Source organism: Archocentrus centrarchus, chromosome 12 (genome assembly GCF_007364275.1).
Source record: "Archocentrus centrarchus isolate MPI-CPG fArcCen1 chromosome 12, fArcCen1, whole genome shotgun sequence".
Taxonomy (NCBI): domain Eukaryota; kingdom Metazoa; phylum Chordata; class Actinopteri; order Cichliformes; family Cichlidae; genus Archocentrus; species Archocentrus centrarchus.
This window is the reverse complement of record NC_044357.1, coordinates 22,941,857-22,967,918: the sequence shown is the minus strand read 5'-3', so window position 1 is coordinate 22,967,918 and position 26,062 is coordinate 22,941,857. Positions and strand designations below refer to the sequence as shown.

Sequence of the window (26,062 nt, the reverse complement as noted above, 5' to 3'; positions counted from 1 at the left end):
TTGGTGGAACAGCAACAGCTGTGATGCAGAAAATCTTATTTACACAACAGCGTCGAGGTTCCCTTCATATTTACAGAGTAAATATTTCCCCTCTGGATAGTCTGTCAAAATGTGCATCATCTTTGTCCTTTGTCTGGAGTTTGGTTGTACCATTATACCACGAATATATTTTAATCTTCTTGATCATGTAGGTTATTTAAAAAAAGTGGGCACCTGATACAATCCAATACCCTTCATGTCCACAAGTCAGGTTAAACTCCATGTGCAGAAATGTGTCTCTGAACCCTGCTGAATTAGGAAGCACCTTTTTCCACCCAGCATACATATATTCATTCAACAGTACTTTCTTCCACAAAATTTCAGCTTCAAGAGCATGTTTGCTTCTTATCTCTTCATCTCACACTAGCAGGAGATAAGCAGCATGCACATAAAAACTGGCTGTGCTGTGATAAGAGCTGCTCAGTGGAGCAGCAGATGAAGGTGAATTGAAGAGTGACTCCCACAGATGTGTGAATTATTGACTATGAGAATTGTACTTTTGGTGATAAGCCAGACTGGTGATATACTGTTTGGCGTCTCAGCTGCATACTGGAGTACGGCAGCACGTGCATGCACGCACAGTTTCTGTGCACAACACTTACCCATCCACGAGTAGTTGATTTTGCAATAATAAGAATTCAGAGTTAAAAGTTCCAGTTCAGCCATTAATCAGTTGAGATTCCAGTGAAAAACTTTTCCAAATATTCAAGTCATTATATGAGAGTTTCTGCACAGATGCAGTAAAAAACTAATTCACTCTGAGTGGCGACTTCATTAGAAACACTTGTTCAAATTCTCATTAAAACACAAGTATATCATATGGCAGCAACTCAATGAATTTAGGCATATAGACATGGTCCAGATGACCTGCTGAAGTCATCAAAATGAAATGAAGACTGCTTTGAGATGATACGAAGGCAAAAGCCACTTGTTACAGTAAAGGTATGCAGAGGATTATCACTGAACTCAGATCAAACTGCAGCAGCAAGAGAAACTGGGGCTACAATTCACACGGGTTCACCAAAATAGAGGACTGAAGACATGTTGCCTGGTCTGATCAATCTCAGTTTCTGCTGCAGCATGGGAGGATCAGACAGCATGGATCCATCCCGCCTGGTATTAAAGGTTCAGGCTGCTGGTGGTTAATGCTGTTTTGGGGGTGGGGGGCTTAGACCGTGGTGGTTAAATGATAGTCATTTGGTACTGAGTACTGTTGCCAACCATGTCCATCCTTTTATACCCCTATTCCAATTCCAACAGACATGATTGCCATTGTGTCAATATGGACCAAGATCTGAGGAATATTTTCAGGTAGCTCAGAGGCCTTCTCAGCCTTGATACTTAATACTACCTGTCATTAGCTGGCCTGGCTAGGTAGCATTAACCAGAATGCAATGATGAGCATTTTGATTGGATTTGCTCCTTTTTCCTGTTTTTTTAAACTGCCATATTCAGTGTTTAAAAAAACAGTTTCACAAATTGATGGTGCCCATTAAGACTTGTGAATTATTATTGTACGAGTTGTGTGATTAGAACGCAAATGTGAAGAGTATACAGTCAATGTAGTTCCACTCAATACACTTAAATGCTCCTAGTGGCCAATAATTTAATTTCAAAGTACTATATTAAGACTGGTACATCCATTATACCCCCCAGTGCTGACACCAACAGCAGCTCGAGAACACTAAACATGTACTTCATGCAGGCTTCAAATGATTAATCTTATTGCTTTTGACAGCTTTCAAAGATATTGAAATCTTTCCAAACCTGAAATTTACACAAAGTTATTTGATTAGTTTCCTTAGTGCTCTAAAAACTGACCGTTCAGACAAAGGCGTTCACCTATGTAAACAAAGAATCCTGGAAACTCCCAGGTCGTGAAACTAAACTCGTTCTGTAAGTTGACCATTTACCAAGACGTCTGGGCTGCGTTAGTAACAATGACTGAACAGAAGCCGGACGCGACTTCAAGACAACAAAAACAATTGCAGCATAAAAGTCCTTCACACAAATGTGAAGGAGATATAAGCATGTAGCCACACAGACGTCACTGTGTTCCCTGCTGTAAAGTCATGTGCAACAGCTGGTCAAACAGCACAGACATAACAGCTACAGTGGCAGTGTTGACTGGCACGTACACCACTGTAGCTATGACTGGAACCCCCCCCCCCCCCCCCACACACACACACACACACGAATGCTGTTCAAGACCTTCAGCTGACCGACACTTTTCCAAGTGAAAACTGAAACATGCAGACAGCATAAAGCACGGGCTGATTTTAGAGAAACTTAACAGCACAGCAGGACTTAGAAGTTCTAGTTAAATCTGCTGGTAACTTAAAAAAAAGACTAACTGGTACAATAAACCTTGGTGGGTGGGGGTGCAGGTAAATGTAAAGAAAGATTTCTGATCTTAGACTACAATGGGGGCCAGATTCATACCTGCCAACACTGCTGTTCTTCCAGGGGTTATTCTTCTTGAATGTGTGACTACAATAAAGATTTGCACCAATTCAGCTTCTCTAATCAACAACTCAGCTACAGCTCATAAATACACAAGATCCTTTTCAAAAACATTTAATAAAAAAAGAAAAAAGTTCAAATTATTAATGGACACCAGTTCTGAACAAATTCCCAGTCAGACTTTATCTGCATAGCCAAATCAGACTCCAACATGTTCCGTTATAACGAGATGCATCGATCCGGTTTTTTCCTCATTTCTGAGCCAAAATGCTAGCTGTGAGCATTTACTGATAGCCTGATTCAGTACCACTGTTACAGTATAATCCTCCCTGTGACGAAGAGACTGGAAATTTTGTGTGTAAGGAAACAAAGCTAGACTGAATTAGTTCAAACCAAAAATCAACGTGGTCAAGTTGTACGAGATCTGCTTTACACTTTACCACAAAGCGTGGAGTACAGGCAGTAAAATATGTTTCTTTAACATACAATATACAGTGAGTTCTATTGAATCAATTCATCTCACTCAACCTGGCTGTTTAGTATTCCGAGATGTTCTAGTTCTCATTTGTCCCATGAGAAGCCATACACTGATTCGCGGTTACTCTGAATGGATAACAGCAGGTGGTCAGCCAAGTCTTGTTTAACAACGGTTGCATTACACAAAGAAGTTACTTCACAAGGTTTAAGCTGATGCAGAATGGGACGAATTAAGGATCCAGTCAATGATGCAATTAATGCAATAGAACTACAATTGAATCTTCCTCTCCATTTTACACAGTCTGTTTGCACCTCATCCACTTCATTGTTTTAACTCTGCAGGAATTAGGTGTTGCCAAGGCTCCAACCGAACAGCCAACGGCTTTGAGCGACTGTGCTGCTTAAACGGCTCCCCGGCGGGCACCGCTGTTGTTTTGGCAGAAAGCACCAAACCGCTCCATGCAAGCGTGCAGGAGGGATTTGCCCTGACTCTAAGAGGCAGTGTTCTCTTTTCTGCCAGAGGTAGAGGTTTATTTTGGTATCGTTTTCAGGTTCGTGCTCTGAACCCGCTGTGTTGAAACACTACAATGGGAGAGAGAAAGAAAGAAAACACGACTGCTGATTGTGAAAACTCTGAGGTAGAGTGCAACCCTGTCACAGACACCTGAAACACTCCACTGCCCAGCAAACCTCTCTCCACAAACACTGACAGGAAGTGTGACCACCTCATGTTCTGGCTCCAGATTTGGTCGCATTAATCATTGCACTCGCTTGAATTTTCCACCCACGTTTTCTCCTCATGTTGAAAGTCGTGTTGGATTCCAGCACCACATCATGCATCTTTATTCATTTTAGTAGTTTGTTTATAAAGGGAGTATAAAGTATAGAGCAACTAGATTAATGTTGCATACTAGCATTTAAAGTAAGTAGCACATGAGAACATCTGTGGAATGACTTCATTCACACAACTAGTAACCAGATAATGTTCTGGCCAGATTTGTGTCTGTAGAGCAGGGGTGCCCAAACTCGGTCCACGGGCCGCTCCAGCCCCACCTCCTACTTCTGGTCCACGAATTGATGTCAAAAACATACAATTTGGCCCTTTAAGTTACTTTGACATTGCCATCCCCTCCAATTAAGAGGGTTAAGCGAAATATCAAATTAAAAACAAAGAAAAAAAAGAAAAGAACAAAACACGAGTTGTGTCTTTGATGAGCACCTTGATGAGACCTCACATCACAGCTGCACCATTTAAAGCACAGCAGCTTTCCCATTTAAACAACTTATTTGACAGTACTGCTTGTAGAGGACTCCTCCCTCACTGCTTTTACCTCGCTGAATTTCTGCAGCAGCATGATAGTCTGTCAGGAACAGCAGGCAGTCTTTACCATGCACTTTGATGGTCCAAAATAAATGTTTGTGAAAACTCTGCAACTGGTTGCTAAGCCAACTAAACATTAAATCAGCCAAATAAACAGTTTGAGACCTCATGGAAAGTTTAAGAATGTGTCTCAGCGGCAGTTGAAGTATTTGCAGTCTATAAATGTGCTCTAGGAGGAGTATAGGCAATTATGCTTGTAAATACAAGTTTGGTCTGTGCACACAAACAGAACGGGTATAAAATCTGTAGACAGCTTTGAATCAGGGTTATCCTGCTGCACTACTATTTTGAATGAATTTCCACATGCAAATTAAATTATACCAATTATTAAATGTAGCCCAAGGATTTTTATTTAATGCTTTTAAACTAATCAAGTTCAATTTATTCAAATATCTGAAGCAGACATTAGAAAGCAGAGGTAGTCACATACAACAACCCTGACGTCATCTACTGGGTTTAGACTTGGCTTTCTTAAGCATCAGATTTAGCCGTCTGACTTCCACCATGTTTGTTTTTGGGGGCAAGAAGTGACCGTATTTGGACAAGAGGGAGGCGTGTCAGGTTATCAGCTGTCATTGACGCTTAGTAAGCCACATCCATGAACTCTACAAGTAAAGGCACAGACACACTCGGCACTAATTGGCAGGTATGAGAGAATAAAATGTTTTAATTTCTTAAACCTGAAGCACCAACTTCACCAACCTCAGCAAGAGATTTGTCACAAAGCCATTAAAAAGAGGCACCAACAGCACAAACTCAGCAGAGGTCCGGTTTGGTGACTCCAACCCTCGGAGCTGTTACTGCGTAAATAAATGACCCCTTATCTGATTGATTGGATATTTTGTTAGTTGCTTGTGTTTGTGCATTTAGTTTTGTATGATCTGTATAGCACCTGCTTCAACCTGGACTAAAATGCGATATAAAAAAACGTTATAAATAACGTTTTGCTTGCTTGTTAAGTGTGATGACGTCTGTATGAAGACTGCTCGTGTGCCACCATCCCATAGGAGGAAGGCCGACCTGCCTGTGTTGGCCTACATGCTTGTGACTCACTCAAACCAGCCAACAGGATGTGAGCCAAAGAAGGCTGGATATAATTTTTAGGTCAGTTTATCCTCGCTGCTTTTTTGGTCTCAACCTGCACTTTCACAGTAATTAAGGCTGCTCACTGTCCGACTTCCTGGGAGAGACGTCAATACGAGCTCAGGTTTCACAGTTTAATGTTTATGATATTGTTCCTTGTTGTTAATCTTCATGCGATTGCTGCTGCGCAAACCCATGAACAAGCCCATTTTTCTTCCAAGTAACTTATAAACAAGCAGGAGTAACTGACCTGTGTACATCAGTGTTCTCTCCAGTGGCACATACAGCAGGAATAATAAAAATCAATCATGCAGCATGCAAACCATTTACTCAGCACTAAAAAGCCTTCAGTTGTGGGTGCTCCCAGAGAACCAAGCACTCACTGTGAGGCACCTACTCTGATTATTTGGACCCCCAAGACCAATTCTTTGGCCCCTTGGTCCTATAATAACCTCACCATTAGCTACCAGAAAAACTAAAAAGAGCTATCACCTTCCTGTTTCTGTTGAGCCTCAATTTACCTGCAAGACTTCACACAGGGTTGCAAACAGAACTGCACACTGAAAATGAGATTTAACAAGCTGCCCCATCTTAAAACTGGTGGTGTCATTTTATAGCCACTGCACTGTGCCATCTACAGTCGTTTCTTAATAGGTTACAGGTGTCACTAAAACGAGTATATAACTGGTCATCCGATTCCTCCAAAAACGAAGCAGTGAAACAAAACTGAAGTGAGCCTGTGCAGCACTGTGGTCATCGATGACCCGTCTACTTACGGCAGATTTCTAAGCTCTCATCAGACCCATCTTCACAGTCCGGCTCCCCATCGCAGTGCCACCGCTTCGGGACACACTGGCCATTGCGACACACGAAGTCCAACTCTGCGCAAGTCTTTTTAACTAGAACAAGAGAAAAAAAAAAAGGGGGGGGGGGGGGGGGGGGGGGAATCATGAGTTTTAATGAAACACCTCACATTAGAAAGAGAAAAACATAATATGGAAGGTAAGACCAAAGCCATAACAGTTCATTATTATGAATTCCATTTTTTCACTCATACGAAGAGGTCACAAGTTTACAACCTGTTCTGATTAAGTGAGACTCAAATGCTACATTTGCATTGAGAACGCATTCAATATAGTCCTCTGGAGGTTTGAGTGCCTCACTTATTTTCCATCCGAGGAAGCTAAAACAAAAAGATATTTCAGTCAGGACTGCTGCGATGTACAAAAGTAATTTATATTTGGCTGTACTTCTGTTCTGGGACCTCCCCGACCTCCAACACCAAACAGAGCTTGTATCAGTAACAGTCATGAAAAAGGAAAAAAGATGAACAGCTCTCACACTGCTCTAGCTTTACAGGTTTATTGCACCACAAAGACTGACATTTCAAGCACAGCCGCTCTTCAGACAGCGTATAAAGTGATGTCATCTTATACTGGATATATTTGTGATCCTTCCTGCTGACAATGGACAGACATGTTTAAATCTGAATCCTTGCAGTCCAAGTGGAAACTACAGTAAAACCACTTATTGCAAGTGATTTAGGATTTTCATGCAATAAATGGGTAAAACTGACACCACAGTGTGCTTGCCATGTTTTTCCATTGTGTGCATATTTTCAGCCGAGCACCCATTTGGCGTGGATGTACATTTACTTTCATAGTTCATAGACAAGCGATGTCATTAGGACGCGTGTGACATGAAAATCAAGAGCTGTGGTGGAGGTGGGCTGCAGAGTGGCTGGCAGTCCATGATCACGCTGAGGTTTAGGTGTACACCTGCAAACAGTGGGCTTCATGAAAATAATAAAACCTACCATAATGAGTAATTGATGACGTGGACAGAAGTTAGCTTCAATATACATATACTACAGTGTAATACTGTGGACAAAGTGGTCCAGTGCTGTGTTGTACAGAGCCAATCAAGCTAAAGGCAGTGTTTTTAAACTTTGTCCATTTATGAGTGCAAATTCCTTCGAGCCTGAATCAATGAGTAAATTGAAGCAGAGTGAAATTCTAGGAACAAACTGGGAGGATCACATTAAAGTTTACTTTTACCGTGTTTGATCTGGTTTTGCCTTAGATTTTTTTTTTTTTTTTTTTAAAACAATCTCACCTGCAAAGTGTCTGCAACAGAAAACTTAGTTGTAATTAATTTTTACAGTATACAAGTGCAAGTCAAAGAAACAGCCAGAGATGGGATATTTGGGGGTGGTTGGGGGGGGGGGGGGGGTAATTTCTCAGGGTCTGTCAGGAAAAGACAAAAGGAAGGTTTCCAAGACACCACCAACATCTACCCTGGAGCCTCAAGAAAACCCTCCAGCCCTCTTCTCAATCTATGACCAGAATACAAATGCACACTTAAGAACCAACCAACTCCAATTTGAGGCTCATGACAGCAGCTGGCCACAGTGGGGCTCATTACCAAACTCTTCTTTTATTAATTAAATCTGGATTCTCATCTTTCACGCATCTGTGAGCCTCACTTCAGTCTGGGCTGAAAGTAAAACAGCTCTGATCTCCCAAAGAGAATAACAGGCTGAGACTCAAAGACAACAATACGTCAGCAGCTGAGAGAGAGAGGGGGCAAAGAATGAAACTAATTTAGTGTTTTCATGTTACTATTACTGTCAGCAAAGTCAGTGATCTGCTCCTGTTGTGACTGACACCGACTAGATGCTGAGTATAATGTGCATTTCCACAAAACCTGTTACATCAGTACAAGACCAGAATCATGTACTCTGAAATCGAAACAGGAAAATCAGATTTTTTTTAGAACGTCTCATCTCTTCCAACTGTTGCATCAGTCTTCTCACTGAAATGCGTCTCACCTCAGCAGTCGTGTCTTTGGGACATGCTGCTGTTTGTGAGGGTGACAGCGGTGAGCAGAAACTAAGAGCAATGCTGCCAACATTAGCAACATTCAAGCCAGCTAACAAGACATTGTTACTTGGGGTCATGGAGTGTTCTTACTTTCAGTCTGGGCAAGTTGTGTTTTTCATCCCTTTTAAAAAAGCTACTCAAGCGGTAAATTAGTTATCAGTAACATCCACAGAGGTACCAACCCTGCCAAACAATGCTGGGAACTGAGTTCAGGCATTTAGGTGGGGGGGGGGGGGGGGGGGGGGGGGGGGGGGGGGGGGGGGGGGGGGGGTTAAAGTGCAATTCTGTAAAGTGAATCCATTTGAAAAGGAACAGAATAGTTTCATCTCAATTATCTTAGTTTTGTAATTGTTGGAAGCCATAATTTCAATTAACCGCACAGCCCTATTCCCTCTCCACCTCCCTTACATTGTCCCATGCTCTTTTTTCCCCATCCCTGCATCATATGACCCAGATAGATAAAGTACAGGGGACACACACACACACACACACACACACACAGCTGTATCTATATATAGCTCTGCCTGCTCCATGTGCCACCTTGACATCACCAGGTCATAATGTCCCAAGGGAACCTAGCAAAGCTCCTGATGGGGCTGAGCCAACATGGCAGGTTCTGAATGTCATGTGATTATAATCCATGTTTTGGAATGTTAAGAAAGGAGGAGCATAAGCCACCTACTCAGTTCCATTTTAAAACGGAGTGAGGAATATGAAGAGCAGTGACAGAAGGCCTGTACCTGTATGTGCATCAGACAGAAAAGTGTGTGGAAATGTGGAAGCTTTCAAGCATCAGTTTGTAATTTTAAGTAGACAAGCTTTGATGCATTCAGGTCAGTGGACCATGAGTGCAAAAGGGACACAAAAATGTAATAGCCATACCATCAGACATAATCTAGCAAGGATAAAGCTACTAAAAAGCTTCATCTATCAGTGACTGATGAACGACTATAATTTAAAAAGTCAATTCAGTACGAATCCAGGACCGAGTCGATACATTCAGGAAAGTGTTGGAGATCAAAGAACAAGGGAGCCAGGGGGCCGTTTTCACAGACTTCTAAAGTCTTGGTTACTCTGTTGCGGACACTGACAGATTGAGACACCGTGGCCGTGTACTCATTTCTGTATACTTCTTTGAAGTCTGATGCTTGGGGCACATATGCAGTCGGTCCATTATAATTCAGCTCTCCGGCTAAGTCCATGCCATCACAAAAACAGGCAGGCATGCAGACATCTGCACGGACAGTACTTGAGGAAATCTACGTGTAGTCGAGGTTTAATTTAAATCTTTTTGCAACCAGAGTTTCGGCCCTCGCCCGATCATTAAAAAGAATACAGGTTTAAGGAACTCCTATACTGGCTTCACTTCTCAGCCTTGAAGGCTACAGGTTTTATACCACGGCTCAAATACATGAAGTGCCAAACAGAACAGAAACCCCCACTGCCAGACATGAGATCCAGACATGCTACATTATGGGGAATTCACTGCACCATGTTTATGTCCATCAGCCAAAGCTGTGAGATACACTGCAGATTATTTTCAGTTTGATTACATTTTTAGACAAAAGCTCTGCTCAGTGGAATGGAAGCGTACAAACTGACCAATATTCAATTAGTAATTCTGAAATTAAAATTGCAATGAAGAAATTAAGATTGTTTATGCCATAAAGTTATGATTTTAAGAATGAAGGCAGCAATTAGCAGGTGTAACTAAGCCTACACAGCTTTGTTAAAGCAAGAAGCTGATTAATGTGCCTTAATTTCTCTACTGTAAGGTCATGATAATAGGTAGTGTGTCCGTTGCAGCCACGTAACATTTTGCAGCGCTCCACTGGCCTAAACAAGTTTAGTGCCAAAATAATACCAGTCCTCATTTTTTAAATTACAAAAAACCTCAATCCGGCACCCTGTGAGGTGACCTTTACAGATACAGCTCAGATTCCACTTCCTGCTTAATTTTCATATTGTTCACGTTAGCAGGAAAACATGCTTAATTGCAAGCAAGGAGGACTGTCGCTCAGTCGCCCACACTCCATCAAAGGCCACATAAACAGTGTAAATAATACATTTCCAGCCCAGTTACAGCAGGAGAAACTGAACTGGCAACAAATCCACACAGAAGAGCAGTGCAAACGAGCTCCAGGCAAACACGGACTCAGGATTTTTAGGAGGTGAACAAGTGAGAACACACATTTTGATTAGACTGATGATTTTAAATAAACTCTGTTCATCCATCTGCATTTTGACTTTTATACCATCTGCGGCTCTCAATGCAAAACTCATTTCAAAAATGTGTCGCCAACATGTTTAAAGGCTCAGCGACTTCCCAAAGCAGATGGAACTGTAGTTTTGGGGAGTAAACATGAGTAAATTAGAAATCTGGTCGGGGTGATCCGCAATTGTGGCATAACCACTGAATTCCTGCTTCATCAATAAAGAGTCAGCACATGAACTCAATACAAAAAGAGCAGTTTTAATCATCCTGCGCCCACCCGCCCACCCAGCTCACCACCTGTTCCAGTACAGAGACACTGACCAAGGACAAACCAATTTCTGCTCCCACTCCACGGCTTATTAGCTTCACTCCACAGAGCCCCTATGTAACCATTTTGAACCACGTAATGCATTTGATGCATTATGTTGTGCCTACATGCTTATATTTCTGATGGAACTGTGCCATCATAATCTGTACTCCAACCAAAACCCCCAATCACTTCTGCTGTGTCGCTACAGAAGTGAACTGAGAAGTGACAGTCGGGGCACTAGTAGGCACTTCCATCAGCGGGATGGCATGTGGGAGTGGGTCAAAATAAACTCCAGTGTACGCTCAGTGATGAAGGAAGGTGTCAACTATATTTGGCTCTAGCATGTATTTTTATACATTTCTCAATAACCCCAGAGCTCTACGGCAGAGCAGTATGAGATGCAGCCCACCAGGCTCCAGATATACAGACAACATTTAGCAACACAATCACTTCATTGTTGGTTAGAGTCCAAAAGTGACAATTTTCAGATTTATGGCGGTATATGCCAGCAGAAATGTTCAGGGTTCTAGCCAGCGGTTGATCGCCCAGCCTGGAGGTCATCTTGAGAGTTTCACCGGTTTGCTATTTGAACTCGATCACTGCAATTAACAAGCAGCCGCGCACGCCTCCCTGTTGCAAATAGACACGTACTTCCTCTGGCTAGATTGCTGCACTATAGTATTATTTCACAGCAATTTGCAACCTACCAACGGGCACGGCCACTTTCGTGCAATTTCACTACGGTCCTGTTCACGCTTAATTTCTCAGGACTCCAGAAAGCAAAACGGCAACCAGCGTGAACACGAGGGGGAAGAAGAGAAAAAAGCGAGCTCAGAAGGACAGTTTCACGCTTCCTATTAAACATAAAATCCCAGGAGCTGTGAGAGGCCTAGTCATGCTGACAACGTGATGATTGATATTTGAATGTAGGGAGAGCTTTTAGCAGCTGATCGGCTCGGTAAGACATCTGGATTATAATGTTTTTGTTGTGTACACTTTTTATGTGATTTCTACAAACCCATTAGTGGAAGGAAACGACGCTCTGGGACACAAAGTCATGTTATGCAAGTGTAACTCTTCTGGTTTATATGCATAAAGAATTATCGATCTTATAAGGCCCGAATTAGAGTTCTGTGTCAGTCCTACGTATGTAACCGAACATCCTCTCTGAACCCTTCGCTGTAACATATGACGTAACCTGAAGTGCACCTCAAAATGTAACGACACATCCACAAGGATTGTGATTACCACTTAGGCTTCAGAGGTGATTTACCTGCAAAGACCAGAGGCAGAAGTCTAATTCAGGCCCAACTGTCATTCAACTAGCAAGCAAGCTTGGCATTTAGCGTTTTTTTTTGTTTTTTTTTTTTTTTTAAACTGGCTAGAACCCTGATGTTGCTTTAATAATCAAGAATTTGGAGCCATTTATTAAAGTCCCCCATTTTCAGAGAACAGATTTTAATTGACGATCGACTCAAAAGCTTCTTGGACGGGCAGTGGCCACTTTATAAATTGAAGGTATATAAATTGTAGGTGTATACCCCTACACCTGGCAGGGACCTGCCCAGAAATGTAGTTGCACATCTCAGCGATGCAGACCTCAACAACAGAGAGATCTGTTGGGTAGCAATATGCAGTATAAACAATATTACTGATAACTAGAAGGATGAAAACAACGCTGCAACTGTAGCTCATTCAGTACTCTAATATACTCTGTATAAACTCAGCAGTACCTCATTGGTCTCTTTCAGTAAAAGTAACAGTTTAAGATTTATGAGCTCCAAATCCAACATTAGCACCTCAGCTTCCCTCATAATGCCAGAGCAATGCAGACAAAAATGTGCAGGTACAAATACAAACAATGATGATGCTCCCTAACACAGACCCAATCCAGCATTAAAAATGAAGCTACAGGCTGCAGCAATAAATTCTCAGTACAGATGAGGTAGCCACAATGACTGCTGTTAGCAAAGTCACACTGTAAAGTTTCACATTGAGTACATTCACTATCTTTGATGCCAAAGATGACTAGAATTTACAAAATGATCTCAGTGTAAGCTTGATAATAAGGACTCAGGACAGTAAAGTGTTTATCAAGGTCACAGAGCAAGGGAGCCAAGGGCCGTTTCAGAGATGTCTATACAAATGATGTCTTCACAGTCCCACAGTCTCTCCTTTCAGAGCCAGATGCCACATTTATCTTTTATATATAGTCTACAGACTTGGTACATTCTGAAAATGTCTTTACCCTGAAATTCCTTCAGAACATGCAGTCAAGTGAACAGCCCGCTCCGGGAGGCAAGCAGATCATTATCCAAGTCTACAAGAAAGACTTCACCAGAGCAGAGTTCACCACAGGGTGCAAACCAGTTAGTTACAAAAAAAATAAGGCCTTTGCCAACCTGCCAGGCAAAATTTATGTTTTTAAAAAAAAAAAAAAAAAAAAAAAAAGTAGGATCACCTCTAAATTGCACTGATTTTGGGAATCATATGAAGCATACAACAGCCTCCTTAACAATGGAGGAAGTGATGTACGGGCATGCCTAACTTCTTACAGAGAAGCTTAAATTCTGAGGTGCATCAGAACACTTTCAGCTCAGATTGAGCCCAATGCCTCACAGTGCAGGATGATAATGACTTAAAGCATGATGCAACTGAAGTGGAGGAACACTGCACTGGCCAAGTCAATCACCTGATCCTAACCGATCCCAGTCAAGCTGCATTTCACAAACAAAGATCACTAAAGTACAAAGAAAGCAAAGCCCTCAATACAGTAATGTCAATTGGACTCTGAGCCCCATGTACTTTGGAGACTAGGGGGGGCTGCAATTCCTCAACAGCTAGCACAATACATTTGTTCAACTCCATGACTTAAAGCCTAGAGTCTGCACTTCAACTCCATCCTGATCATTTCCACTCCAGTGGTGTAGAGAGGCAAAGGAAAATTACATTTCCTTAAATATCCAAAGGTCTGAAGACCTGAATGTTTTGAAGCCCAGACTATAATTACTGTATTATAGTGTGCAACATTTGGAAACTATTTAGTTTGGATTTGTGACTTTGATGTTTCTTAAATGAAGGCATACTCCTTTGTAGTGATCGCTTGTTTTGTGCATGCTTTGTCCCTCGCACTGACGAGCTGTTGGCAGCGTGCATTCCTGTGTGACAGCGCACAGCGTTTTCCTCACCACACGAGTTCTCGTCGCTGCCGTCGGTGCAGTCCTCGTCTCCGTCGCACTGCCACACAGACGGGATGCAGCGACCGTTTCCACACTGAAACTGACTTGCTTCACATTCCGTCTTTGTACCTACAGAGGAGGAGAGACAGGGCGTATGAGGAAAAACTCATTACAGTCCCGAATGTTTCCATAACCAACATTTAGTGTCTGGGATGTAATTTATATTTTGCCTAGCACCAGCAGGGCTCACTTGTTTTTAAAACCTACACTGACAGGAGTGCCACAACAACCAGACTGGAGAACTGGGGGGGGGGGGGGGGGGGGGGGGCTCAACCATCTCTAGTTGGGCAAGTCACTGGTCTTTAAACACAGTGAACTGAACAGGGAAAAAAAACAGCCCTTTAACTGAGTATTTAAAGGAATAAGCTACTGAAAATGCAACATTAGCACTTCATGGAGAAATAAAGTTCAGTATCTTAATGTCTGCAGGAAAACATTTGTTCAACTGTAAACTCAAATAGTTGTTGGGGCTTTGCAGTTAAGTTTAATTTCAGTAAAAATATAAAACTGGCTCAGTGATTAAAATAAATGACGGCTCTTTTTGTCCTCAAGTGTAACCCTTTGCTTTTCAAATGTATTTATTCCCAACCAGGCTGTGGCGTTTTTTAATTTAACTCACATTTAATTACAATTTAATTTAAATTTTAAAAAAAAAGGGCAAAGAAGCCCAATCTTTAAAAAGGACACCAAGTCGAAGAAGCTTATGATGAAAGAAAAGTTTAACTATAAAATATATATTGCCTCAGGGTCATGCACTGACAGACAAGGCATGGAATTTGCAATGAGTAGTTGTCCTACATTTTTAAAGCTATTGACCAAACAAATACTTCACTTGCAAGCATTAAGATGATTCCTTCATACTGAATTTGAGACAAGTATACCAAAGCCCACTCGGGTATAAGAAGTGACTAACTTAAAACCTGAAATAATGCCACCATTCACAACTGATTTAAGAGTGGATAGTCTGGCTAGACAAAAGGAAAACTCAAGGATATTAAAAATTAAAAATTATCTATAATTTAGTTAACCTGGACCTGAATAAGTGGGGACAAAATAGATGGGATGACTTAACCAGAAAACATTTTCAATGTGATTTAAAGAAGTCTAAAATACAAAATAACCCCACTTTAAGCATATTATAAAAACACCAGCCATATCCTGCAATGCGATATCAAAAACTTTTAAAAAGGTGACATTACAACCGCTAATAGACCAGAGCAAAGAGTCCATTTACTACTTTTGTAAGTTTAAGAGCTTTTAAGGATCTTTCGGGGGAAAATGTGCTTGAAATAAATAAAATTCCTTCCATCAAACAGACGACATTGATTGAAGAAAGTAGAAGTAAAAATCAACATAAGGAAAGCACTGATTTCCAGACTGTACTGTGAAGTACAGTCTGTTGTACTAGAGGTAGCAACAAATCCAGGTCTTAAAATATCACAGTCTGACCTTGCTTTAGTGTAGCCTGTATGTCTGACCAGGTGGATAAACTGGAGCACATGATGATTAAAAGCAGCCCACAGAAGTCACAGTTCCAACTGACTCAGTGTGCCGCTGAGAGGTCAATTACTTTTTTTTTTTTTTTTTGAAGTATGTAAAGTTTTTCTGTTAAAATTTAGGATGTGTGAAAAACATCAAAAGAACTGGAGGAATTGTATCCCTGTCAGGGCAGAAAGAGCCTCTAAAAACTGCAGTCAGTCACTGAAACACCATCTGAAGGATACTTAAGTGGGTCAGCAGCTCCTCTAGAGAGAAAAACACCCCACACTGATTTGAACCTGAACAGCTTCAGGCCTTTAGCTGAAGCTGTAACACTTAATTTGAGATCTGCACGAATGAAACTGTGCCAGAGTTTCAGAATAAGTGGTGGTAGCTGCAGCCATCACCAACTGATGCTTGGATATTTGATAACAGGCCCATAACGCTTCGCATCACAAGTTTTATGTGCTGTCAACTTAAACCCAGCAGTGTACAGACCATCAAAAAAAAGACACGACCTAAGCTGACTTTATACTCAGTTTAAACTTTGTCGAACAGACACCTCTACAGTCACACAATTCATGCTGTGACTAATCAGTAGGGATGGGCAAAGCCAATATACTGTACTGTTCAATATTCACTGCACACCATTTGACATCTCCCCATCCCAAACCACTCGAGTTACTGCACTTTTGGCAGATTCGTGTTACGTGAGCTTTTATTCTGCAGAGTTTGCACTGGACCTCATTTTCAGTCGCTTTTCTGCACTTTGACAGCTCCAGTACAGGCAGTCATTCTTTGGCTTCACACATTCCTGTTTACAGCAGGTGCAATGGCAACACTAAGCACCTGGTAGTTAGCACATTTAGCACATTAAAGCAGCCATGCAAAATTTTACCTTCATTACAGGGAAAATTTTCTAAGTTGCAAACCCTTTAATTACATAGTCATGGCGTGAAATTTTGCACTGACCCCCCCCCCCCCCCCCACACACACACACACAGCATTTGAGCACTCAATTTCCAGAGTAGAGGAGATGGCTAAATACATATTTAAGCTGTTTCAAAACTTCAGCCAAATCAATATTACACCAACCATCTTTTATCAGCATCTTGTTATCTTATAACCAACTTTTACCATCATTATGATAGGATGTAGTTCAAATATAAAGATGCACTAATTTAATGACATGCAAGCACTGAACTCCTGGACAATTTAATGTGTTTTTTAATCGTTCACTGTAGAAAGCTTAAAATATGAGTGAACAGGGTCAAAACAAGCTGCAGCATTATGAAAGGTCTCCTTTTTACACCAGGCTTGTCTTCTAGCCAGTTTCAAAGGTTCAGAGCATTCTGCTGATACAAGTCCAGCAACTCCACCACACAGGAGGAGGCGAATATGCAGCCTGCAGGCATCCATCCAACCAAGACTACACCAGCTGTACTCGCACCAAGCAAGTTCACCATTAATCTTCCATAACGATCAACAAAAGACTAAATGCATTCTCATTACAACCAATCAGCACTCTGACCCATCTAATAAAAAAAAAAAAAAATTCCCACTTCTAATCTTTACAGTGGATGGTTTTTCAGAGGACCACAGCTCAGGTAATAAGATTTACTGTTTCAGAACACTTCCTAAACGGCTCAGCCGAAGGAAATCAGGTTTTTGGACCAAATTGATTTTAAACTGTAAAGAGCATTAGGATATTTCAAAATACATAATATATAAAGGAAATGTATAAAAATAAAAAAAAGGCTATTAAAAAAAAATTCTTGAGACAATATGAGCTCCTAAATGACTCCACTTGACGGTTAAATATACAAAGATTGCATCACTTCTCCATCCTCATGTTACTGTGAATAGGTTTCACTTCTTTAAACCATGAGGAAGAAAGCAGCACAGATTTCAACACTTTCTGCCAAGGTGTGAATACTGGTCGACACTAAAGCCTCACGGCCACGTTTGTCACAAGTTTCATTAGACTTCATGGTCGTACAGACTAGTGATGGGTCGGCCGCGAACGATCCGGCTCTTTGAAGTGAACGACGGGAGCCGGCTCCCGATAGTGAGCAGTTTCTTTCTTTTCGTTCATTTCCTTTTTTTGTGTAAGCCGCACGTGATTGGTTAAGATGATTCGTAGCACATGATCGTCTACACTGAGCGGGAGGGGAGGGTCCACACTGCGCAGTGAGTAAACAAACACCAGAGAGGGTGGGGCTCCTGCAAAATGCGCTCGGAGATAGGAAAGAGCCAGAGGAAGTTGCGCGTTACATAGAGGCTACACGCGGGAACGGTGAGGAAAATGAGTGACGGAAAGCGTAGCAAAGACTGGACACATTTTAACCTTATATCTCCAAACATGTCGAACGAGAAACAGCGTACTTCAAAAGTGCCGCCGTTTGCGGACTTCCGGTCACAAATACCGTAATACCACTACATGACTGAAGAGTAATTTCTGAGCTTTCAGGAACCGTTTGAATTTTTTCGATAGCACGAATGTGGCAGAGTTGAGGTGAAAAGTCAGCTGATCAAGGAACTTAATCAGCTGACTGCTGTGAGAGGCTACGTCTTAATCAGCTGTTCGCGGCTGGTAAGGTCAGGAAACCCCGGGATTCTGCAGCGATCGCCTGACATTAAAGGATTAATCTGATAGAGAGTAAACTGCAAATTTAAAATATTGAGCAGGCTGCACAAACAGCCTACATTAGGTATACTGTATACGAATTGTTCATCCCTCAGTGTAATTAGAAGGACAGAACAGGGCAGGTCATCAGGAAGGAGAAACAGGATCACCTCCTCAAAGGCCCTTTTTCTGATTTCCAATCTTTTGTTTTAGAATTTGTATTTGGAGCACTCTATTATATGTTGAGTATATAAAGAAATGTTTGATATAGGCCTAATATATTAGTTTTTATATTAGTAATTCATTTTACGCTTTAAAAAAAATAAATAAATAAAAATTTAAATCTAAGGAGCAAATTGGGAGCCGAAAGAGCCGGCTCTTCTTTGGGAGCCCATCACTAATACAGACGTCAGTGAAAGGCAAGAAAAACTCATGTGAGACTGAGACTCATTACTATTAAACTTACATTAAAACGTTTTACGTCAAGACGTGCGTCGTTTTGATGACTTGAGAAAACAGCCTGACAATGACTAATATTTCCTGGGAAAAGGAGAAACTGATAAATGAGTCAACTGCAGCAAAACTTCCCTTTTTTAGGACGCCCAAATAAAGAGGGGGAAAAAGAAAACTGAATAAAGTACTCTGAGCCTCAATAACCTTCGGAGAATGGTTAACATCAGCTCTGGGAATTCTCTGAAATCTTCAATAAGCACTGCCAAACAATAATGTTGCCGTCAGTGTTAATGTAAGCTGGGCCTCATCCAGCACCTTGTGTTTTCCTCCAGTCCCTCAGCACTGCAGTGTTTTTGGAAGGAACTTGTATGATTTGCAATTTAAAAAAAATAAATGAAGAAAGTCTGTCATGAAGCCAGAGATATCAAACATCAGTTCAGAAGCCATTTACAACCAGGCTCAACTCCTGATCCGTCCTCTGGTGAACATATTAACACCCTCTGGGTACACCTGAGCACATTTGTTAATGAGGAAACAAGATTTAAGTAACAGTTTATCCATTTGTTGCAGGGGTCGATTACTTACAAAATCAAAACTCCATAACTGCTCATCTGCGTGAGAGAGAAACCGTTCACGTGAGCAGCAAAAGTCCCGACTCATCACACCGCTGACTGCCGACATACATTTAATGCTGACGGAGCTGGAGAGGAGAGAGCCGCTGGCACCCAGTGATTGTTAATTCCAAAACAAATCACCACCATGTGAACCAGAAAGGCATCAAAACGGTCCAGCAGTAATATTGATGCAGCTTTGGCACTTTGAGAGCCACTCCAGTTTTCTGTGGGACCCTAAAACAAACCAACGGATGCCCACAGCACATCTACAAACATGACAGAAGCATCATTTGCAGAATATTTGCTAGTGTAAACATGCGGTGTAGTAAATGGGGCGCAGCAGCCCATACAAGTAACCACGAAGCCAAGCTGCAGGGAATGGTAAACATATTCCTGTTTTCGGTTTCTTTAAGAGCGAATCCTGATGGGTTAGTACTCCAATATCTACACAGAAACCCATTGACTTGCTGTCTGGAAAACTGCACAGCCTGCACTTTGATCCGCACACCAAAACACACCTCAGTAGTGAGCTCGAGCATACAAACCTGTACGAGCAACTTCTCCCTGCAGCGTCAGATTCAATTTTCAGCTGAGCGCCGAAGTCTGAATCCTCCAGACTGTGCAGAGCAGCAACAGAGTGCAGACTTCCACTCATTTTATTCATTAAATATTTCAGCATTAACTAAATGACTAAAGACCACATAACTAAGCAACGTTTTATTTAATATATATATATATATATATATATATATATATATATATATAATAAAAAAAGTTGGTTCAGCAGCTCAGTTCATACATGCTCTATAAAGAGTGTGTGAAACCACCTTGCTCTCACAATATTCACACAGTATCTGAATAAACATGATTGGAAAATATGAACTTCTCAACATTTCACTGCAAGCAGTGTGAGCAAAGCTTTAGTTCAGCAGCAACATGATAATATGAACCCATTCAAAGTGAATTACATGAAAGAGTGTTGAAGCCTGGGATGCAAACATGATTTTCTTGCAGGGTTCAGGGCAGGTAATTGGCTCATGTAGAGCTACACCGAGCTCACCGACTGCCACAAACTCTACTGCACTACATTCCTGTCAGAGCTCTCTCCTGGAGGAACTGAGGTCAGCAAACTTAGCATCTACTTTCAAAATTATTTCTATTGGAGATTTTAAATAAAATCTTACTGTTACTGTCATTTTATTGCACTTCTCACCTGTCATATTAGTCACCATTTGGCCTGGTTTCTTGTGCCATTACAAACAAAGGCTGCCACGACTACACTGATGTGTGACTAGTCAACACCAATTAACTGCTGTGATACCACCTGCCAGGTCTGCATTCCTGGAAAGAGATGGGAATACTTAAGACAAGCATGGTGGAAAGTAAGGTATAACAGCAGCATGAACCAGCACAGTTACTGTAACAGAACATGAGCTGTGCCAGAGTAAACTGTCAAAACCACATGCTGAACATGAACCTGTGAGGTAAGAACGGTACTGCTGCTAGCTCTGAAAACTAACCTGGCAACTCGTGCATGCATGGAACGGAGTACCAAACACTAAGGTTTAAATTAAACATGATATAAGGTTATTACTTTAGAGGAAATTCTCCATCACTACTGCAACAACCAAACTCTAGGTATTTAAAAAAAAAACAAAAAAAACAAAAGTTAAGGATTTCATTTGGAGATGCAGATTACCACAAGAGTACAAAACCTCTGCCACAGAAAAAAAAAAAAAAAAAAAAAAGCTCTCTCGGGTCGTTTTCAGCTCCATTTTCATTTGCCTGTGAGAATGCCGTCAAACAGCAAGAGCTCTTGACAGGAAGTCACATTATATTCCAATAAAGTCATAATTACTGTCAAATTATTCCAAGTTTACAGACAGAAGATTACCTCTTCTTATTTTGACTTCTTAAAATTGCTGCATTTTTGTGGATTTATTAGAATCACCTGGGTTCTTTCCTCCAATACTGGGCTCATTAAAAGAGGCCCATTTTAACTAAAGAGCTAATTATTTTGACATTTTAACTGAAGGTATGAGCTTGAAATTGCATATTTTTTCTCATGATAATTAGTCACCTGCTAGTAGTACTAGTACTCCCCCCAATTTAAACCACACATTCAACAGGCGTGGAGCTGTAATGAACCGTCTCCTGCCCGAAATAGCAGCTCATTGTGTGCTATAGAACTGCTTTCACACTGGAGGTCATGGTGATGCAGTTTTCCCCAGTAACAGAAACGTTTGCAGTGCTCTCCTCCTCCTCCTGTCCACCTCCCCGCCCACTTCAAGAATCAAGCGCACCCCCACATAGCCCCCCCCCCTCCAATAGCTGAGGATCTGGGTCTAGCATGGTATCACAGTAACCATGGAGGGGGAAAAAAAAAATGCATCCATTTTAATCAGGCCGGCGTTGCTGCTGCTGATCTCACTGCTGCCTAATTTGCGTGGCATCTTGTTCAAATAGGCTCACACGGTGTGTGTGTGTGTGTGTGCGCGCTCGTTCAGGCTTGGTGAGACGCTGAGAATGAGGTGGTGGGGGTGCTGGTGGGTGTATTGTGTGTGCGTGCATTACAAGCGCTACTTCTGATTCACTGATCGCCCCCCCAAAGGCCATTTTTTCCACTGCAGGTTGGAATTCAAGGAATGCATCTCATTCCATAACTGGGAGCTGTTTTAAGATTAGCCCGTGCACAGAATATTCAGTTTTATTTTATTTATACATTGCCAGTATTATGGTGCTTTAACCACAACGATCAGACAATCGATACGAAGGAGAAGCTCCGGTTTAAGAGGAAGAGACTTCCAGCAGAACCAGACTCAGGAAGGGGCAGTCACCTGCTGCCACCAGCAGGGGGAGTGAGAGCAAAGACAAGACGGAAAATAAGCTAAAAAGATTAGTAATCGTTAAATATACCTTTATCGTTAAATATACCCAGCAGGTGCTGGACTGCACATGATGCAAAAGGTCAATGGGAAAATGGCCATCAGCTTCCTTGCTTTTTGACCTCAATTAACAGTTTGACCTCAAATCACCAATTTTAGGTCTTATTCCATAAAACATTGATTTTCTAAATTCTGGTCATCATTTGTCAGAAAGGAGGACTATGTAGGGTATGGTCACTTTGTGACTGATAAATGGTTAGCCACTGAGTGTGCGGTGCCCTCGATTTCAAACAACTTGCTGAAAAGATTATAGCTCATCTGGCCTGGGAATTCCCTGGGATCTTCAGGAATCACCAGAGGTGTTGCTTGGGAGAAGGACTGGAAGAAGTCTGAAAAACCATGCCCCCCCAACAACTTCAGATAAGTGGAAGAAAATGGACCAAAGCGGCACAGATTTTATTTTATTTTTTCCAAGCTTCTTAAAAATCACAGATCATTTTTAATTATTGAGGTTTAAAACTGACACTCAGCTCTTTAAAGTGTTCTACTACATTAGCTCTGTTTTCATACCATAACTACTTGCTGGGTAGATATGTATTCAATAATGCAATAATCCCTGCAGCGCAGTATTTGAGGTTTTTCTTTGCTACAGATAACTAAAGCAAGTCTTTAAATTTTTTGTCTGTTGGCCAAAACAAAAATGTAACTAGTGCTTTTTATTATTACTGTTTAGGGTTTGTAACCAGTGCCCTACAAACTGGCAGGACTAACAAACACCACAATGGAGAATCTTTTTTAAAGATGTCTCTTAAGACACAAGGTACAGCACAATGTTAAATTAGCTATGCATGTTCTACATCTGCCCGATCTGTTCAACACCTGACCTTGAACGTGTGTTAATGTAAATGTGCATGACAACAATGGGACCACATCTTTGATCAAGTGACAAGTTATTCTACATGAACTTTAAACGTTGTAAAAACATGATGTGGTAACTCAAAGATCAGAGTTGTCAGGTTTTGATTAGCTTTACAGTTGTTGAAACTTAAGAGGCAAAATAACAGTTCTAGCAATAATCATAATGCTCATGTTAAATATGACTGACCTTTATGTTAGACTACAAGGATAAATGAGTGCTTCTGGTCAGTTTACCCCACTACCACAAGAGACACTTAACAGACATGAGTGCTTTGGGACATTTCTAATGATTTAGAAGCAAATTGTTTTTTCCCTGATTACTAAATTTTATGTTTAATTCACTAAATCTAACATTTTCTTAGTAACCCCCTCGTTGCTTAAAAACTGCAGAAACCTGTAACCAGATGGCAAGTGTTGAAAATCTCCAATATTAGTTGCAACATGGTGTAACAACCAACCCACCCATAGCATACAATTATGAGAAAATCAAATCACCTCAGTGCTTGACAAAGTTGCTTGTCAATTTTCATACATATGCTGACATATTGATCTAGAATCGTGTTGTGTGTGGACAGTCACCTCAGCTTAGACCAATATTGATGCATGATAAACTGAACTTTATCAATACTGATCCATACTTTAATAAAACACTGCTTTCAGCTGCTCACTTATTCACACGCAGTCGCCACAGCAGGCAGCTCTGCATGTTTGAGTCATTTAATTTCCAACACTATCCTAAAGACTCATTTTTAAATAAAATATTGTTCTGGATTCTGCATTTTGAGGCTTCAATATTGCAGCTGCTGCCACATTAGACTAACACTAGAATTTTACTCAAAAAATTGAAGCACAAACCTCCTGAACCACACAACAAGGCATGCTGTTTTTTAGCCAACTCTATTAAAAATGCTCCAAAAACAGTACAAAGTTCAGTGGATCTAATTAGATGAAGTGAGGCCTTGCAGACAATCTGTTACAAAAGCCTGTGTTGGGACACCTGATGGATGAAAATAATTTAAAAAAAATTAATCACCTCCCTTAGCATTTATGAAGGTGGAAGCTACTCAGAGACCAAAGCAACTATTTGAACTAGACTGTAAATATGCTTTAAATGCTGCAAATTTAATGCGGCTTTTAATTCAGCCACAGAGGGTGCCAAACAATGGATATGAATGGATAAATGATACATGTCCACACAGCCATCTTTTTTCCCCCCTTTGTATCATGTATGGAAAGCCACACAGTGTCCACACATCCATCTGTGACTCAGTCTTTACACTTATATAGATTTAAAATTATGGATAATAGATGTACAGCTATGAACAATTAAATGATGATTCCTAACTAATCTTCAGCCTGCTATAAATATCCCAATCCATGGGGTAAGTGGTGCCATGTCACTTTTGGTGTAACTGTACATGGTCTGTTGGCCTTGAAAATCTAAGTGTTTATTTGCTCCTTTCCAATTTTTGAATAAGAATAAATAAAATACCACCGTGTTACTTTGAAGGTGCAGCGCATAACTTAAGTTTGTCCTGGATACATGAATGCTCGTCCCCCCCAAAAAGGTTTCCCTTTACTCCAACTACATTTTTGAGTGCTTAGGTGTGCAGCCCCCCCCATGCCCATTTTGAACCGGAAACAAACAAAAGCCGTGCTACTTTCCACTTTTGATTGTTGCTGTTCTCTTAACTTGTAATTCCTGTTAATTTACAGACCTGAGCGCTTTCTTCATTCCAAAACCTATCATGAAAATGATCAACAGCTGCAACCCCAGTGCGCACAGCTCTACAAGCACCAGCAGCTGCTAATGGCTCAACCCTGGCCACTTTGCTCTTAATTGGGCCTTCACTGGGATCCCCTGCAGTACGTAATTGCCCCCCGCCTTCATTCCCTCAGCTGCTGATACCCTTCCCCGATCTACGGGACTGCTTACTACCCTTATTCGTGCCCCTTTTCCTCGCGTTAACGCGCTGTGTCCACCCTTTTCAGTCTACCCATCCCCTCTCCCCCTCAGTCCGCTTCCACTTCAGGAATAAATAAATAAATTAAGAACCTCGATGGGGGTGGTGATGGCAGAAGAGGATCCCAACAGTGGAAGTAAAGGAGAAATCAGGACGACGGGGGTTTACAATCTGGAGGGCTGCGTGTCTTAAGGGCAAAATTAAGTGACAAGGGGGCTAATTGGCCATCAATGAGCAGCGACGAACCTAAAGGGCCTCTTAACCCCCTTTAATTTCCAGTAACAAATACAAAGCTTCACTAATCACTAATTTAAAAACAAAAGATACTCTCACATTCATTTAAAGCACACATTTCTCAATATGGCCCCCTAATAAAGACGCAGCTTGAGGGGGGGTTCCCTCGCTGAGGAGCGGCAGGGTTGAGTGGCCCAAGGTGCAGCCAAGCACGGTCATTTCTTCAAGGAGCAGCCAAGACAGGTGTACAGCGCTCCTTAACGTTAGCTAACCTCGCCACACACGGTGTGCGTTTCACCGGTGCGGTGACTCCAAACACACGTATGCACAAGAAGGGGACTCGGGACTTACCGTGGACGTTAACGCAGCGCTGGAGACATATTAACATCGGCAGCAGAAGGATCCCCGGTGCGGACGTGACCATCTCTGGCAGGGGGAAGAGAAAAAAAAAAAAAAAAAAAAAAAAAAGGAAAATGTACGGTTGCTAGCTGTGCTGCCGGAACACTGCCCGTCTTTCCTGGCTCGTGCTGGCCTGCTTTGCTCTCTTATTTTGCCGGTTAACGCGCAAGCCACACATGCGCGCAAACACACACACACGCACAATAATTGGAGTAGAGCAGAAGGGCCGCTTTTGCCTGCCGACGCCACACGGACCTCAGTCCAGCCGAGGGGAGAGCAGCGCTGAGAATAAGAAACGGAGGAGTCCGCCGCGCACACCACGCGCCTTTTGATCTCTTCCTACAACCACGCGCCGTGCGGGCCGTGCGGGCTCGCGTCCTGACCTATCAAGCCAGAATCCA

General features: G+C 41.7%; 1 protein-coding gene across 2 annotated transcripts in view; it reads right to left on the bottom strand.

Moving 5' to 3' along the window:
• The window catches only part of vldlr (very low density lipoprotein receptor), a 60,768-nt gene extending 35,054 nt beyond the window's left edge, over nt 1–25,714 (bottom strand). For both annotated transcript variants that reach the window (XM_030742587.1, XM_030742586.1), the window contains exons 1-3: nt 25,614–25,714; nt 14,039–14,158; nt 6,220–6,342 (exon numbers count right to left, since the gene is read on the bottom strand). In XM_030742587.1, the coding sequence (XP_030598447.1) occupies nt 6,220–6,342; nt 14,039–14,158; nt 25,614–25,686 (316 nt within the window). In that variant the 5' untranslated portion in view covers nt 25,687–25,714. The remainder of the gene's footprint in view (nt 1–6,219; nt 6,343–14,038; nt 14,159–25,613) is intronic.
• Nucleotides 25,715–26,062: the final 348 nt, after the last annotated feature.